This window comes from Festucalex cinctus, chromosome 8, assembly GCF_051991245.1.
Source record: "Festucalex cinctus isolate MCC-2025b chromosome 8, RoL_Fcin_1.0, whole genome shotgun sequence".
Classification (NCBI taxonomy): Eukaryota; Metazoa; Chordata; class Actinopteri; order Syngnathiformes; family Syngnathidae; genus Festucalex; species Festucalex cinctus.
The window spans coordinates 10,108,258-10,125,182 of NC_135418.1; the positions used below are offsets into that span (position 1 = coordinate 10,108,258).

The window sequence follows — 16,925 nt, forward strand, 5'->3', positions numbered from 1 at the left end:
ATCACTGAGCTGTATATATTACTGGATAGGTGGTTTGAGTCTTGCACGATTTCCTGTTTGGTAGCGTCTCCTGGGGGCAGACACTTCCCATTCAGCCAATCAATGCATGTACGTCACTCGTTTCTCGTGCTCAGCAAAGCGCGATTGGCTGGTATTATGTCACATGAGAACAGATACCTTCAGGGTAACTCTGGCAGTTTCGCCGGCAATAATACGATATGGGCAAATTATCATATATATTTGCCATTTTTTAGGATTATTGATCGGGCATCGTACAGAGGGTAAAATTATCATACAAATAAGATAATTATCGTACACCTGGCAACACCGTTCTCCGGTCTCCTCTCACATTCCGAAGACGTGCATGGCAGGTTAATTGGGTGCTCCAAATTGTCCCTAGGTGTGCTTGTGTGTGTGGATGGTTGCCCGTCCATGTGCCCTGCGATTGGCGATTGGCTGGCAAGTTCAGGGTGTACCCCGCCTGCTGCCCATAGCCAGCCAGCTGGGATAGGCTCCAGCACCCCCCGCGACGTTTGTGAGGCGCAAGCGGTTCAGAAAATGGATGGATGGATGCTGTTCTCGAACAAGGCTCTTAATGGCAAAATTCACAAACGATGGAGTGAGCTGAGTGAGCCATCAGTGAAAGGCTGTTGGAGACGTGTACCACAAATGGAATGGCCTGCACTTTCTCCCAACCTGAATCTTATTGAAAACGTGGGATCAGCTGAGTCGCCTTGTAGAGGCTTGAAACTCTGCACCCCACAACAACCTCAATGACCTGAGGGCTGCCCTTCAAGAAGAGTGGAATGCCATGCCCCAGCAGACAATGAGTTGACTCGCGAACAGCATGAAAAATCGTTGTCAAGCTGTAATTGATGTTCAAACTTTAATGGCTTTGCTGATTTTGTTTTATTCAAACCTGTTCTTCGAACAAATGACTTTCATCATTAGAAACATCCATTCAAATTGTGCTAGCTATTCGGAGTTCACTTTTGTGTGGAGTTTTCATGTTCTCACCATGCTTGTGTGGGTTTTCTCCAGGTACTCCGACTTCCTCCCACATCCTAATCGCAGGCATGTTAGTTTAATTGAAGATTTCAAATGATCAATATGTGAATGTGAATGGTTGATTGGGTAATAGTGTCGGGTGATTTGATGGATATTTACTGTCTCCAGCCTAAAGTCAGCTTCCTGCCAATGGCCATCACGCCATTCAACAGTTTCATCTTCCTGGGTTAGTACCAACCAAGTCTTAAATCTTCGTTCAAGCTGAGCACAAAAGTAATGGAATATGCAACTAAGAGGTGTGTTTTGTCGCCCAGGACTGTGTCCTAATCCATGGGATTCATGATCTCATGTCTCTTAATTGTAATGTTACTATCCTCGCTCCTCAAAACTTGAAAGCGACCTGGAAGTTGTTCTCACGGTGCCATATAAAGGAGTTTCACAATTGTCTTCAAGGCGCAACAATGTGCTATGATCGAGCATCGAGGAGCTTCCACCAGCTATCTTAAATCGAGGGACAGAAATGGCATATGAAAACAGGCCACACAACTTGTTTGCCAGTTAGTTCTTTGTGAATAAATATTTTTTTCAGATTCTGTTTGCTCCACATTCTTGCCTACATGCTTCTGTGCACTTAGGTCCTAAACTAGAGACTGAAGGGAGTAATGCCCCAAGACAAACAACTGACAGGCTTTAAAAAAAAGAAAAAAAAAAAGGCAGAAATAAATGTGGAAATCTTGATCTCTTAATATTTTAATGTCAAGCCCAAATGTTTCCATGCATTCATGAGCAAAAATAAGGGCATTCATTGGTCAAACACTTTTGGAGATGTGTGGTATGTGACACAAATCAGTAAATTAATATCAGGTTTTCCTCATGTAAAATCAGGCCATCAGTTGGACACAAGTCAGGGCACCAGGCAGGACAGAAAAACCCCACTTGGAATTTGGCACTTCAGCTCCTTGTTGAAGAACAGAAAGTTGTGTCAAAAGTACTGAAACATTGAAAGTGTTTTGGCATGTATATAATATAAAGCACCATGTGAGTCTTCTATGTGAGGTTTAAAAATACATAACCCCTCCATCTGCGATGTAGAAGACCTAATCGCGATGTTGCCAGCCGTCTTATTTCCGTCAATCATATTTTGAGCAAACAGGTAAGATTTATTGAGCGTCAAAAGCAAAGCAAATTAACATGGTTGCCTTTAAAAAAAAATCTGGTTGACCTCGTGAAAAGCATCCCTTATGACCAAACTGACTAAAGCAGATTATACGGACAACTCAGGTCTTTCCACAGGGCAGATTAACATAGTTTAATTAGGTGTGACAATTTAATCTCTCCGGAACGACAGCTTAAATCAGAGGTTAACCAGAACTGCTGGCATGCTTCATTAATCCGTTAATTATGTGTTTTTCGGATGTTCACTTCTTGGATTGGTAGATGGCTTGCATATTTGATGTTGCTTATTGACTGGTGAGGACTTCATGTGCAACAAGAAGATGGATGCATTTCAGGGGCTTGGAAGATTTGTTTTGTTCTTCTTTTTTTATTTAAACAAATTTAGATCTTACAATTACCTAACTAACTGCACATTTTTTCTTGCATATTATTATTTGTAGATTTCTATCCCAGCGTGAGTTGACAACTGAACTCTGACGTTTCGAGGGCAAGTCTGGAATTCCGCTAGTTTTGAACTATTCCTGTTCAATAAAAGTTCACTACTAGCAGAACTCAGATTTGCTCCCGATTACCAGCAAGAGTTGAGACTCTTCAGGACAAGCAATCACCAAATTGATTTTCCAATAACAAATTGTTTTTATGGGTTGACACTGTTTTGTTTTGTTTTTTTGTTTTTTGTTTTTTTTTTTGGGGGGGGGGGGGGGGTTACACTGATGTGAACTGAACTGTACCCACCTTTTCCAGCGGTCACATGTTCATTTGACATCAGGTAATAAATTCCTAGAAAACTTGACTGTAAAGTGCTTAATGTACATTTTTACAGGTGATTGAAGACACTGTATTGTTTTGTTTTTAAAGGAGCTGGACTCGTAAGTAAACAAGTGTATCTTGCCCTTTTTGTGGTAATTTATGAATTGAAATGGCAATCGTGATTTTTCCTGAGTTAAAATTCAACATAATTTTGAAAGTCATTCATGGCTTAGTTGTAGTCTCAATGAGATGTCTTATTGATGACAGTTATGTACTTCTAATGTTCGAGGATTATTGTGCATGCTATAGATGGAAATTGAGATGATAAATATGGCGCCATCAAGAGGCACATGCCTGCTAATGCTGCATGTTTATGCTCATGCAGTAAATGGTCAAACGTAAATGCACTTATATATAATGGGACATAAAACAAGAAGAAGTATGCCAACAACATTTTTGTTTGGTTGCAGTAGGTCCTATTGGGATTTTATCTCAAGCATACATCAGAAAAGCCAGGATTTTCTGTAAGATCAATAAAGTATAGGCTACCCCTGAATTTACTGCATGCATTTACTTTTTATCCAAATTCGTGGTCTCTCGCTGCTTTGATGCGCTTACTAGCCATAAATTATTAATAGTAGTTTCATATTTTAATTTATGCTGCACCAATTTTGCATAATTTTATGTTTTCTTGTGAAAATTGTGCACAGTTATATTATTTGCGTTCTATTTACCAGCCTCTCTTATCAACAAAATACACCTCTCTTTATCTTAAGAAAAATACGAATTTCACAAATGATAACCAACAGTGTTTTTGTAACGCTTTCTGTTTTTGTTTTGTGTTGTTTTATTTTTTTACCAAAGTGCCATATTATTTCAATTAATATTGTTTGCAGGTGATCCCCGTTTACCAGTGAACAGTTTAACCAGGTCCAACTTTAGAGACTTCAGGGGCTGATTGACTTGTTGATGATTTGTCATCATCATCGCCTCCACTCATCCCCAGCATCGCCTTCATGCATGAACGGAACTTGAAGAGAGAAAGATGAGAAGATTGCTTGGTGAAAGTATAGTCCTTTACTGTATTCTGAATTTGCTGTATTACAGTACTCGTAATATACATCTCAGTGTAAACTGTACATTGTTTCATTATCCAACTAGATTAACCATGCCACAACCATCCCCTGGGGAAAAAAAGCATTCCACAACATTGCAAAAATTATAAAATGTATAAATGAGTTTCAAATTCACCATGTATGTTGATGGAAACTGTATTTTTATAAATGATAACAAATGACACGTCGTCAGAATGGATTCACATGTATAAATTTTACACTGTGCAGTACTGTAAGTATAACGTACAGTGTTACTGGAAAAAAAAAAAAGGTTTGTGTGTGTGGGTGTGTGGAGGGGGGGCGTGTGTGTGTGTGCGTGTGTGTGGGTGGGGGGGGGGGGGGGGGTGTGCATTAACAAATGTTAGAAAATGTAGAAAGGCATGGACATATAGAAGACCACAATGTATCCCACCAGGCATCATCCAATTGTTAGTACCCTAAATTGTAAATGTCTGCCATGTTTGTGTAGTATAATGTGTGAATGCATTTCTTCCTGTTGGAATGTGATGTTTCGGGTCACATTGGTAAAGTGAACATACGGTTGAAAAAATTGTTCCAGTTTAATACTGTTAGACTTAGAGACTTGACTTTATTGATCCCTTTGGGATGGATCCCTCTGGGAAATTTACATGTCCAGCAGCAATAAGAAGAAGAAAAAAAAAAATCAATCAATCAATAAATAAGGTTATTACACCAGAGATTGAATCAATAATAATAATAATAATAATAATAATAATAATAATAATAATAATAATAAGAATAATAATAATAATAATACTAATACTAATAATAATAATAATAATAATAATAATGATAATAATAATAATTTTAGTACAAATTCCCTCTGAATTCCATTCCAGTTTACAAAATGAAAGGCATGATGGTCTTACATAGTAAGACGATGTGCTGCTTGAGCAGAAGCCAACACTGAGCCAAGCTGTCTCGTGTTTGCTGCGAAGCTCTAAAAGCAATGATATCAAAGCCACTCAGGGTGTGGGGGGTGTGTGTTAACACTTGTGGTCCATGGGGTCAACTCTCCTGCAGAGACAAACGTCACCCGCTCTGCTGTCTGGAGTCGGGAGAGTGGCTTGAACAGGTGACATAATGCCACGTGGCTGCTGCAGAGTGAGGGAAAAGGCAGAGTTTTTACCGGTAGTTTGTTTTTTATTTGCAGTGTCACAAAAATAACATTTAAAAAAAAAAAAAAGCAGCACATTTACTGTTCGGCTTGACATCTTTTTACAAAGAGCTTGTTTTTATCCTCATTTTAGTTAACCCAGTTAGGAATCACAAAAGCTACAAGCTTTTTTTTTTTTTACTGGTGAAAGAAGAGAGTCTACTCTTATTTTGGTATGTTCAGGGCTTATAATACCACAACACAAACCACAATATTCTGTGAGTCTTGAAAGATTAGTCAAAGTAGTCTAATGTTGAAATTGGCGAACAGTGAAAGTTAAGACACATATGGGACACACATTCATCCAAATACCTCAAAGCATCAAGAATAACAGCACAATTTTCACCCTCCCTTCAGAACCTGGAGTTTTTCGCACATATAAAATAGTTAGTTTCGGAATGTCACTGACTGCAAAAGTTCAGTCATCATGAAAACTGTTATTAAGAAACCAGTGTTGCACTAGTTGTGTGTCATTTTTAAGAATTATTTTTATTTTTTATTATTATTCTCTGTCTATAAGTACTATAAAGTGCATTGTTATTTGAGTGACTGCACTGTAAAAAGAAAAGGTTGAGTGAACTCAAAATTTTAAGTAAAAAAACTTAGCTGAACTTTTAAGTTGGGTAATAACAAAATATTTGAAGTTGTTGTTGTTGTCAAATTGGGCACAACAATTCACAACAAAGAAATAAGAGTTGGCGGCACGGTGTTGAGTGGTTAGTATGTCCGCCTCGCAGTACTGAGGACTCAGGTTCGAGTCCAGGCTCTGGCCTTCCTGGGTGGAGTTTGCATGTTTTCCCCGTGCCTGTGTGGGTCTTCTCAATCAGTCCAGGGTGTACCCTGCCTACTGCCCAAAGCCAGCTGAGATAGGCTCCAGCACCCCCCGCGAACCTCGTCAGGAATAAGTGGTTAAGAAAATGGATGGATGGATGGATGGATGGATGGAAATAAGCGTTTACAGAACTAATTGTCCATTATATTGTTTCCAAACTGCTAAATGTTAAAACAACTCAACCTAGTTTTGGAGAAAACAACTTGGTGCCTTGTTGTGTTAGCTAACATTGATTCTATAAATGTAAATAAATTATATTTTTATGTTGTTCCAATTTAAATTACTGTTTCAGTCATCCGCCAACAACAACAAAAAAATACAATTTATGTTTTTTTCAGTGCAGTGATTTTTTTTTTTAATTTTTAAAATTTTCTACACTTTGTGATGTGACATTAAAACAACCTGTTTGTTGAGAAAGATGTAGATAAAAGGGTTGTAGACTGTCGAGGCTTTTGAAAGACAGGAGGGTATGGTGGCCAGCCTCAGGTCAAAAAGTTGTCCACGGTTGCTGACAACCCAAACGGCAAAAAAGGCATATGGCATCCAGCACAATACCATGACAACAATCAACCTGGTCACCTCCTCTCTGCTTTCTGGGTAGAAGCCGACTTAGCCTGGGCTTTTGTGGCCTGTTCAATAGGAGTCGAGACTTGCTGGAACCAATTTTTTTTTTTTTTTTGGGGGGGGGGGGGTATTTATTTATTTTTATCAAAGATTAATAGGAAACTAAGTCAATTGTAGTTTACAGATTTCAAGACAAAAAGTTGCGGTGAGTAGCAGAAAACAATGGTGAAAAATGGTACTGCAAAGCAGAAGCAGAAGAGGAATATCACGTAGGACTCATTGTTAAACTTGTTGTCTGACATGTAACAATCTGGACCACATTCCCTCAGGGATATACCTGAAGACAAAGAACCATTACATTGTATGGCAAGCTGGCTATAATAAGTCATTGCGTGCCTGTGCGTGCATGTCTGCTTTTAAGTACTTACTTACCGACTCCACCTAAACAGTGGAGGAGCTGCAGCAATCAAAGCAAAGACCCAATCCATCACACCAGCAACTACTGAAATTCAAACAGAATTTGCTTCTCCTTCCCACTGCTCGCTGAATCAGTGGAAGCTCGTGTCTATGAATCTCACTCTGCTTCATCATTCCTTCCTTCCTTCCTTCCTTTAGTTTTTCCTCTGGTCTCTTGAGATCTCCCTAATCTGTTGGAATTTAGAAGCTTCTGGGGTTGGTGAAAGATTCTGGTTTTGTAAGGTGGTGTCTGACTGGTACTGGATTTCACTTTTATTCATCTTTCTTTCCTTTGATCTTTCCTCTGGTCTCCTGACCTTCTGAATTTAATGACTCTGGCGAGACGATTAAACTTGGCTATCTAGAGGAAGTAAAAGTCACAACAAGGTTTCCGTAAGTGAACCTGCGGAAAGATCATTACCTGGAATTTTTATTAGGTTTCAGGTGAATTAATAAGCACAAATTCACATGAATTCACAAGGTACACACACACACAAATGCACGCCCACCCCAATGCACACATATGCACATGAGAGAGAGAGAGAGAGAGAGAGAGAGAGAGAGAGAGAGAGAGAGAGAGAGAGAGAGAGAGAGAGAGAGAGAGAGAGAGAGAGAGAGAGAGAGAGAGAGAGAGCATGATGATGATACGTATGTTGAATCGGTAAGACTGCCGAATAAACAAAAGATCCAAGTTTCCCAGAGGTTTGCACACAACCAGCCACCTTTCAAAAGCTACTACTGCCAGAGACCAAAGGCTAACCATACAGACAGAATGGAGGAAAAAAACATAGTTTCCAATCTAAATGTATGTACTAATTATATCAGATCTAGGCAAAGTGCCGGTGTCGGTACCATATGTGTTCGGCCTGCCAGATCCATTCGGGGGCCTTCGCGTCTGGTCGGCGCTTGCTGATGACGTCAGTACAGCAAGCGAGCAGTGTCAAATGTGTTCACGTTGGTTTGGTTTCCGAATTTTGCGGTTCACGTATCACAATACATCACAAAAACAGTCGTAATGATTATAGGAACACATTAGCACGTCAACTGACAATATTTCGTCCCATCGCAGTTTTACTTTTTTGCATTTATGTGCTATTTTACCTCAATATTTTATATTTATTTTATCTAATGTATTTTTTCAATCTATTTCATTATTTAGTCAATCTTAAAGTATCCTGCTTTTATACTTACGTTTATTTACGTTTTGCAATCTCAGCCCATACATTTTGTTATTTAAATGACATCTTTAATATTTTCTTGCCAATGTCACCTCAGAGGTGACACTGCACTATGAGTTGCGGAGGGTCGTGCGTATTGCAGAAAATAATTACAATGATGATGATAATAAAATGATGGAATTATTGCCTGAGATGTGACATTTCCTCACCAATATGTTCTGTACTCAGCCTCAGGTTATTAGGTAACTACGAATTTATTTGTAACCTTCATGTGTGTGCATGTGTGTCTCATGGACTATTGATATAAATATTAATCAAAGGTAATGGCCTACTACCGTAAAGTCGAAACTCATAAGTTAACTTCATCAACTACAGTAGCACATTTTACTTTTTCTTTAAAGATGTCAAATGCATTAACAAATCAATGAATGACACATGAATGAATGAATGAATGAATTAATGCACAACTTTTCTTTATATGTTCAGTAATTTTTTCCTTCCACAAAACAACAACAAACAAGTCTGAAAGGGTTTCACGGCAAACCTTTAATCCTAGACAAGGGAAGACGAGAGATCAATACATTAGAATAGCCACGGTGAGATGTAATTGATTGATGATGATGATTGATGAATGATTTTGACGCGTTACGAATCCTTGCCTTTTGGGTCGCCGAACAGTTTGATCCAGTAGTGCGGCTGTGATAAGTCCCATTAGATAAATAATAATAAATTTCTTCGTAAAAAGTGTCAATGTTTTCCCTCCAACGACTGGAAAGTTGCCTCACCAATCACAATCGTCGACATCTCAGCCAATCCTGTAGCGTAACGTCATCTGTAGGCGAAGGACCCCGAATGGATCTGGCAGGCCGAACACATATGGTACCGACACCGGCTCCATCTAATACATCAGCTAGTACAAGTGAGTTAGCGAGCAAAAGCTACAACTTGTCTGTGGAGTTGCCAATTTACGCAACTCAACTCATTTTTATTTACATATACATTTTCGCTCGATTTAGCAACGTTTCTGACCCCTGTAGCAATAATTGCTTTCCAGAAAGAGACAAGCAAAAACAACAGGTACTAATGTTTGCAACATTCTTATTTCCTGCATGGTAGGGGGAAGACAGCCAAGAAGATTCAACCTGATAATTCTGTATGCAAATGTACAGTTTCATCAACCATACATATTGGGGGTGTAAGTCATGACTGTATTATTAGACTCCACTGTCAATATTATACTTCCCACTTAGATTATTTGCCTGGCCTGGCACTGAGGGCAGGGGTGTGCCCCACTCGGGAGTTCCTAGCTAGAGGGCGGAGCAAGCTAGGAGCAGCCGAGGCATTGCGTTGCAAGCCTTGAATCGTGCTCACACATTATGGGTCAGTGCGCTTTTGTGAAGCATAGCAGGATAAGACGCCACGATAAGGTGTGTGGGATCCTGATGGAGGAAGCGGAACGGCTGGGATGGAAAGTGACTAAGGACCTTGTGTTGAGATGGGGCATGACACCCGCCTCATGTGTTTTGTGTAAACCATATTGAAAGTTGCCAATAGAAGGAAGCCCGAGGCCGAATAGGGTGTTGATCCAAAATAGTCCATCATGCCTAGGTGGAAAACCGGCCCATTCCCTGGTGATCACCCTAGCGAAAGTGGGTTACGATACCATAATAAGCACTCATCGCCACTTGCCTTTGTGCATGGATGATGTGGTGCGGTCTGGCTAGTGCCTCTAATCGTAGGCCACCGTAGAAGGGCCTCCTTCAAGTGGCCTTCCACTGTTGCATCCATTGGGTGGGCGCTCAACTGGGTGCCATAAGAGCATACATGCGGGCCTTCGCATCCCAGGTGAGTGTTCCTAAAAGCCTCTCAGGCAAGTCGGTGGGAGTTGCGTTTCGGCCGGGCCTGGATGGGGAGACTGACAATTTAATCTCCATTTGTAATAGCGCAAAGTCGGATTCTTGTTAGGTAAACCAGAAGGGCCGGGTTGGTGCGACCCTGGGGAGTGGTGTCTCGAAACAACATGTCGGTGGGTCTCTTTTATGCGTAGCATGTTAGATTGTCCCCAACTATCAAAAATGATTGCCTAACCCTAACCCTTACCCTAACCCCAACCATAACCCAATTCAAACCTAAACTCTAAAACTAAGTCTTGAGAAGTGAGGACCGGCCAAAATGTCCTCACTTCACAAAAATGTCCTCATTCTGTTGGATAAAGACGTATTTTGGTCCTCACTATGTATTATGTACAAGACCCCCCCCCCCCCACACACACACACACCCACACACACACACACACACACACACACACACACACACACACACATACACCATATCTACATATGTAACAGTATAATTTTTCTAAAGACATTAATAATGTAGACAAAGTTGGTGTTAGCAAGTTGGGTTGGCCCTCAGCAAGCAGCTGACACGACGAGGAAGGTAGGACTCAGACGCAGAGAGAGAGTAGGCCTCAATGGCAACAGTTTATTTCCGCAACACAAAATCACCTCTAACTGAGGGAAAAAGGGGCACTCAAAAATGGGAGAACTAAAGGCGCTCCGCTGGGGAGGAAAACTGGCTCAGGACACAGGGAATAACAAAAAGTGCGCCACTGGGGAGGAAAAGGCACAACGGACGGACGGACAGCCGGACGGACGGACGGACAGACAGACAGACGGACACTTCTATGCACTGCTGTCACACTTCGGCAAACTGAGGGAGGAGGCTAATGGCTTTTATTGCTGGGGATAATTGGTGGCAGGTAGGGACAATCATGGGCGGGACCGGTAATGAGTGGAGCGGGAGAAAGGGCAAGTGACCTGTGGTGAGAGGGTGGTTAGTGACTTCAAAATAAACAGGAAATAATGCAACAAAATAAAAGCATAGGCTGTCCCGCCTGTGGCGGCGTGACAGGCCAGCAGCTTCTCGTGGCACCTTAGCAAAATTAATTGCCCACCCCTTTACTACATGCACGTTTAGGGCAAAAGTATGGGGATATCTGACTTTCTGCAAGATTTGGATTCTTGCTCCCTAGGTGATCTTGCGGAACCAAAAATGGGCTGAACAAAGTAATGTTATTGGTGTCCAAAGGAACGGAGTTCCAAAAGTCATCTGGGAGCTCCATGGGAAGAGTTCTTCTCTTTTTTTCAACTCAGGTATAATTTTTTTTGTCAGAAAAACTGATAAATCTAAGAATGGAAACGTTTATTTATTTATTGTTTAAACTGCAGATCCTCTCACGTCTGTGTTTTGTGAGCTAAAGCTTTATTTGTAGGAACTTTGAATGATACTTAGATTCCACTTAATTGGCTCAAGGGAGGGATTTCAAGCTTTGTTTTAAGCCCAATAACAGAACACACGGTAAGTGTGTGTACATATGTGTTGTAGTTCACACTCTTGCCCTCTTGTGATTCAATTTCCATTCTCTAACAAAGACACTGCAAGTAACTGACTGTCAAGCATGATCTTTTTAACTGTGGGAGAACGGAAATTGAGTCTTAGAAATACAGACATTTACTTTTGGTGTGTAACACTAAGTTATCTCAAATGTATAATACTGCATGTAGGCTATATGTGTCTGGATTTATGGGGGAAAATCCACTCAAACATGCAAGGCGCTGAACCATACGGTTAGGAGTTACGCAGCTCTGTCAGAAATCTGTATAGCCCCGGTAAAACTACTCCAGAATTGTATTTTACATTTTAAAAAGAAAAGAAAAAAAAAATCCAATCCCTGCTTCCGTGTTTGTGCTGCACCTTAATTGTACCCGTGTGTGTTTGGGAGGGGAGGGCGGAGTCTTCCAGTTACTTTCTTGTTTGTTTAAAAACGTGTGCTATTGGCGTTACGTATTGATTTTTAAAAATAAAAAATATTTGACTATACAGTTAAAATTATACTCAGCCTCATTTCAAAGGACAGTACAAGTATCGGTATTGGCCGCCCTCTTGTGGTCGTTTTGCAATCAGGAAATATAGTCATTAAAAAAGTACAAGAATAACAATTAAAAGAATTTCATGCAATTTCAAGGAAAAATGTCGTCTTTATGACAATAAAACAAAATTAAATAAGTATAAGTCAAGCCACTGTGCGGATATAATTTTTATTTTTTATTTTTTATCTATTTATAAGTAAGCCGCATATCCATATATCATTACTACTCGAGAGTTGGTATCCATCTGAAAAAAGGTGTATCTAAAATGCCTAATATTTTGCTTTTAATGAAAAAACGAGAAACACTTTAGAAAATAAGTGAAGTGATAAAAATGTATTCGCTCCCTCTGGCACTGTGCCTGCACTCAAATGTTACTTATAAAGCTTTGTAAATGTATTTGCACAAAGCTGTGTGTCTTTATTTCTGTTTGGAATACTCTCTTTCCTGAATTTAGGTCCCAAACAAAGTTGTGACTTACTTTTAGTTACAGGGTGTTTTGTTTGTTTAGGAATTTAGCACAGTCCCCCTAGTTGCCACGTTTCTTTGCTACCATGCATTTAATGTATATTAGATCTGTTTGGATTAGAGTTCTGTGTGTAGCAGACATTGTTTTACGTGGAAAAAAAAAATAAGTGCGGTACTCTCATAATAAGTATATATATATATATATAAAACTAGGGATTTCAACTTTAACATTAAAATTGAGGTAACTTTGTCAATTTTTTATGTGCGTTATTTTAATATTTTAAAGGCAATTATGTAGAATTTGAATCGATGAATATCTTAATTTAGATTTTTTTTTTTGACACATGAGGACGCTTTTACCAGAACTGGTCACATATGGAAGATTAATTGAACACTATAAATTGTCCCTGTAGCTGTGAATGGTTGTTCGTCCATGTGTGCCCTCCGAGTGGCTGTCAACCAGTTACGGTGTAGCCCGCCTACTGCACGTAGACACTTAGGATAGGGTCCAGCATGCCCCCGACTCTCATAAGAACAAGCGGTTCAGAAAATGGATGAATGGTCATTTTAAAGAAATGTCATGATGATAGTAAATATTTTGTAGAGCTCCAAAAAGTTGCAAAAGTATACTTTATTATGTTTTTTTTTGTTTGTTTTGATATTGCGAAAACATGCTTTTATATTTATTTACAACTGACTGACTCTTTAGTGGCATACAAATCAACAAATCCACGTCTAAGCGGGTCCAACTTTGGAGACTTCAGTCACTGAAGTTGTTGACGTTGATGACTCTTCTTCACTACCACCCATTCCCAACATCTGCATCATGCATGACCGGAACTGTTATGGATAAAAGAAAAAAAAGATTATGAGTAAAATAATCACTATCAGACTGCACGCTTGCTTTTATGCTCATGTGGCTTGATTGACCGTTAATATTGTTTAGTATTATTATAGTTGAATCACTCGTAATTGGATATTAGCTCAAAATAAAGATCAAACAGACCTGTTTGTTAAAGAGGATATAGATGACCGGATTGTAGACTGCTGAGCTCTTTGAAAAGCAAGAAGGTATGGTGGCCAGTCGCAGGTCAAAGGTCTGTCCACGATTAAAGACAACCCAAAGAGCAAAGGACGCATACGGCAGCCAGCACACCAGGAAGCCGAACACCATGATGACCACCATCCTGGTCACTTCCCTCTCTGCTTTCTGAGTGGAGGCAGATTCCGCCTGGGCTTTTGCAGCCTTTGCGGAAAGAGGCAAAATGTTTCCAAACCCGGATTCATCACAACACACGAGAATGTTAGAATCTATGAAAATATGTGATTGATCTTACCATTTTCATTGTAATGAGCAGCTGACCATAGCAGAAGACAATAGTGGAAAGTGGGACAGCAAAGCAGAAGCCGAAGAGGAACATCACATAGCTTTCATTGTTGTATTTATTATTTGTGGTGTACCAATCTGGCCCACAGGAGCACTGCAGACCCTCTGGAATATATCTGCAAAGAACAGACAAAAGCAATTGACAATAGAGTAAGTGTGAATCAGTTCTATTGATACTGACCTACTCCATCCAAAAAGCGGTGGGACCGAGGCGATCAATGCAAACACCCAAGTGAACACACAGCAGACGATAGCATGGTCCGGTTTAAAAACAAAGTTCCCAAGAGGCTTGCAAATGACCAGCCATCGTTCGAAGGCAATCACAGCAAGAGACCACAGGCTTACCATACCTAGTAGGACAAAAAACAAACAAACAAAAAAAGGCTCTTAAACCTGTGTTTAAATCATTATACATGGACGTTTGTGTACGTTCTAAATTTCCGGTTTCAGCTCACCACCAAGTGTCACCATGAAACCTTCAATCTTGCATGCCAATGGTCCGAGGATGAAATATCTTGCCGAAAAACTGCAGAAGCCAGTAGAAGAGCCCACACATGACACAATAAGGTTTGCTACAGCCAAGTTCACCAGGATGTAGTTCAGGTGTGACCTGAGCTTCTTGTATTGGATGGTGCAAGCAATGGTGAGGATGTTGATAAACGACCCCACCACAAAAATGAAGAACATAAATGCAGCCATGGCATAAAAGGTGGCTGTACTCCCCAGGTGGTCCTGAGGAACCAGGAATGGACTAAGCGTGGTGATGTTGTTGGTGTCCAGAGGGACGGGTATCCAGAAATCTTCTGGCAGCTCGTTGTTTCGATGTCCCCTCATTTTGCTTGATGTCACCAAAATCAAAAACAACTCACAGCTTCCTTGCTTATGATGTGCTTCAGCCAATCACGTGTGGCCAATGAATCAAAATAAATAAATGCTGAATGGATTTAAAGGGGTTAACTAAAAATCAACAGTAAATGCTGCGACAACAGCATCCCAAATGTCTCTCAGTCCCTCGTAGAGGACCATTTATACAACGGCCAAAGGAAACCACTTTAGCCCCATTAACGGATAAATGACTTCTATAATCGCCTAAATGATTTAAGTTTACATTAATTGGTGTAATTCATTTAGCGGTTCCTGTTTTGTTTGTGCTGCCAAATAGGTTAAACAGCTCTCGGACTACATTTTGTGAGTGGCTGAAGTCAAAGGTCATGTCACTGGTCCACAGTCTTAAGGATTGTGCTGCCTCATTGGATTGTAAATAAAAGGAAAGCTACAGAAATATTGACCGATTTGTTTCTTGAAATACGTTTGTATCCCAATATTTTTCATCATTAAATTACAGCACACATTCCAAAGCATTTAAATGTTTGTAACATGTTATGGTAGGTAAAACATGAACTCTAGTTCTCAAGAGCAAATGATTTAAAAAGGTTAATCCCACTTTCTTAAGGAAGCGCAGAGCAGGTCTTTACCTGCTAATCTGGTTTGCAACTGCATCAAATCTTCTAATCTGACTCGCTGACGCCCTGTGTAATCCACTCTGCTGGCTTAACTTGAGATTTGTGTTGCCTCTTTGGCATTTTGCCTCCTTTGTGAGCGCTCAAGACATGAAGCGAGAGCACATTTGTGAGGAATTTTAAAGGGTGATAACTCGATTCAGTGCAGTTATGATCACTTCAGAGTATCCAAACAGTCAAATTTAGTATAATAAATATTAGTGCATGCCTTTACCCAATGTGAATCAGTATTGTTGAGCAAAACACAATTCACAAAACCACACAGCCGAACTGCAAAACCCCTCACATATCCTCCAAAATGAAGCACTGCAACCAAAACAACATGTAGCTTTGCCAAAATCAAACGTTTGTACCAAGTGGCACACACGTCATTCATGTCACCAGATCATCAACGACACACTGTTGGACATAATGCACAGCACTGTCATCTTTAGTATGCTTTGCCGTAATATTACAGTTTTTTCCAATTGCTAAAACACAAAAATGACTTGCATAGCACAATTATTTAAACTGGCACACAGAGAGCAATACCTCTTCTCAAGTCCCCAAACCTCTAAACATATTTTCTTGTTAGCGCCTCAATCAGGAAGTATAAGCAATGCACTATAAAAAGGCCACAAATGAACATTTTTTTTTTCTTATTTTTGTTTTTTACAACAACAATGGAAGATGTGGCAGAGAGAGAGAGAGAGAGAGAGAGAGGCTGAGAATGAGGGAGTGGGGGGGGGGGGGGTGAGAGGATGGATGGCTGGCTGGATGGATGGATGGATGGATGGATGGATGGATGGATGGATGGATGGATGGATGGATGGATGGATGGATGGATGGATGGCAAAATAGCAAAATACCAAAAGAAGAAGAAAGAGGAAGCTAATGGGTCATTATCGCAAGCAAGGAAAAGCTCCCAATTTTGTTGAAAATATGTCCTGTTCTGTTAAAACTGTTTCTCTGACAACTTCCACCTCAAACATGAATGATGTTCATGATTGGTGTGTTCAAGAGATATAGAGATATAGTTTCCTGCAATTTTCTTTCTGTTTACTGTTTTGTGTAAACATATCTGCTGTGCATATGTTGCACTGACTTGTGAAAAATAAAACAAGTAAATTTAAATTGTTAAACAGTTTGAACAGCATGTGTGTATATTCAAATATGTCTGTGCTTGTAAACAATCTGAAGAATGTTCTACAGTTTGAACTATTTTAGTATTACGACAAAGCATATTAAAGATGACAGTGCTGTGCATTATGACCAACAATGGGTAGTTGATGAGACATAAATCTGGTGACATGAATAACGTGTGTGCCACTTTGTACAAAAGTTTGATTTTGGCAAAGCTATATGTAGTTTTGGTTACAGTGCTTC

At 40.0% G+C, this 16,925-nt stretch overlaps 1 protein-coding gene and 1 pseudogene across 1 annotated transcript; both read right to left on the reverse strand.

Moving 5' to 3' along the window:
* Positions 1-1,811: 1,811 nt before the first annotated feature.
* Positions 1,812-7,841, reverse strand: LOC144023513 (blue-sensitive opsin-like; annotated as a pseudogene).
* Positions 7,842-13,265: 5,424 nt separating this feature from the next.
* On the reverse strand, positions 13,266-15,069 carry opn1sw2 (opsin 1 (cone pigments), short-wave-sensitive 2). Its single transcript, XM_077529078.1, has 5 exons — positions 14,496-15,069; positions 14,222-14,390; positions 13,991-14,156; positions 13,660-13,899; positions 13,266-13,493 (listed from the first exon to the last, which is right to left on the reverse strand). Exons 1-5 carry the CDS (start codon positions 14,872-14,874, stop codon positions 13,389-13,391), a joined length of 1,059 nt encoding a protein of 352 aa, XP_077385204.1. The 5' UTR covers positions 14,875-15,069; the 3' UTR covers positions 13,266-13,388.
* Between the last annotated feature and the right edge of the window lie 1,856 nt (positions 15,070-16,925).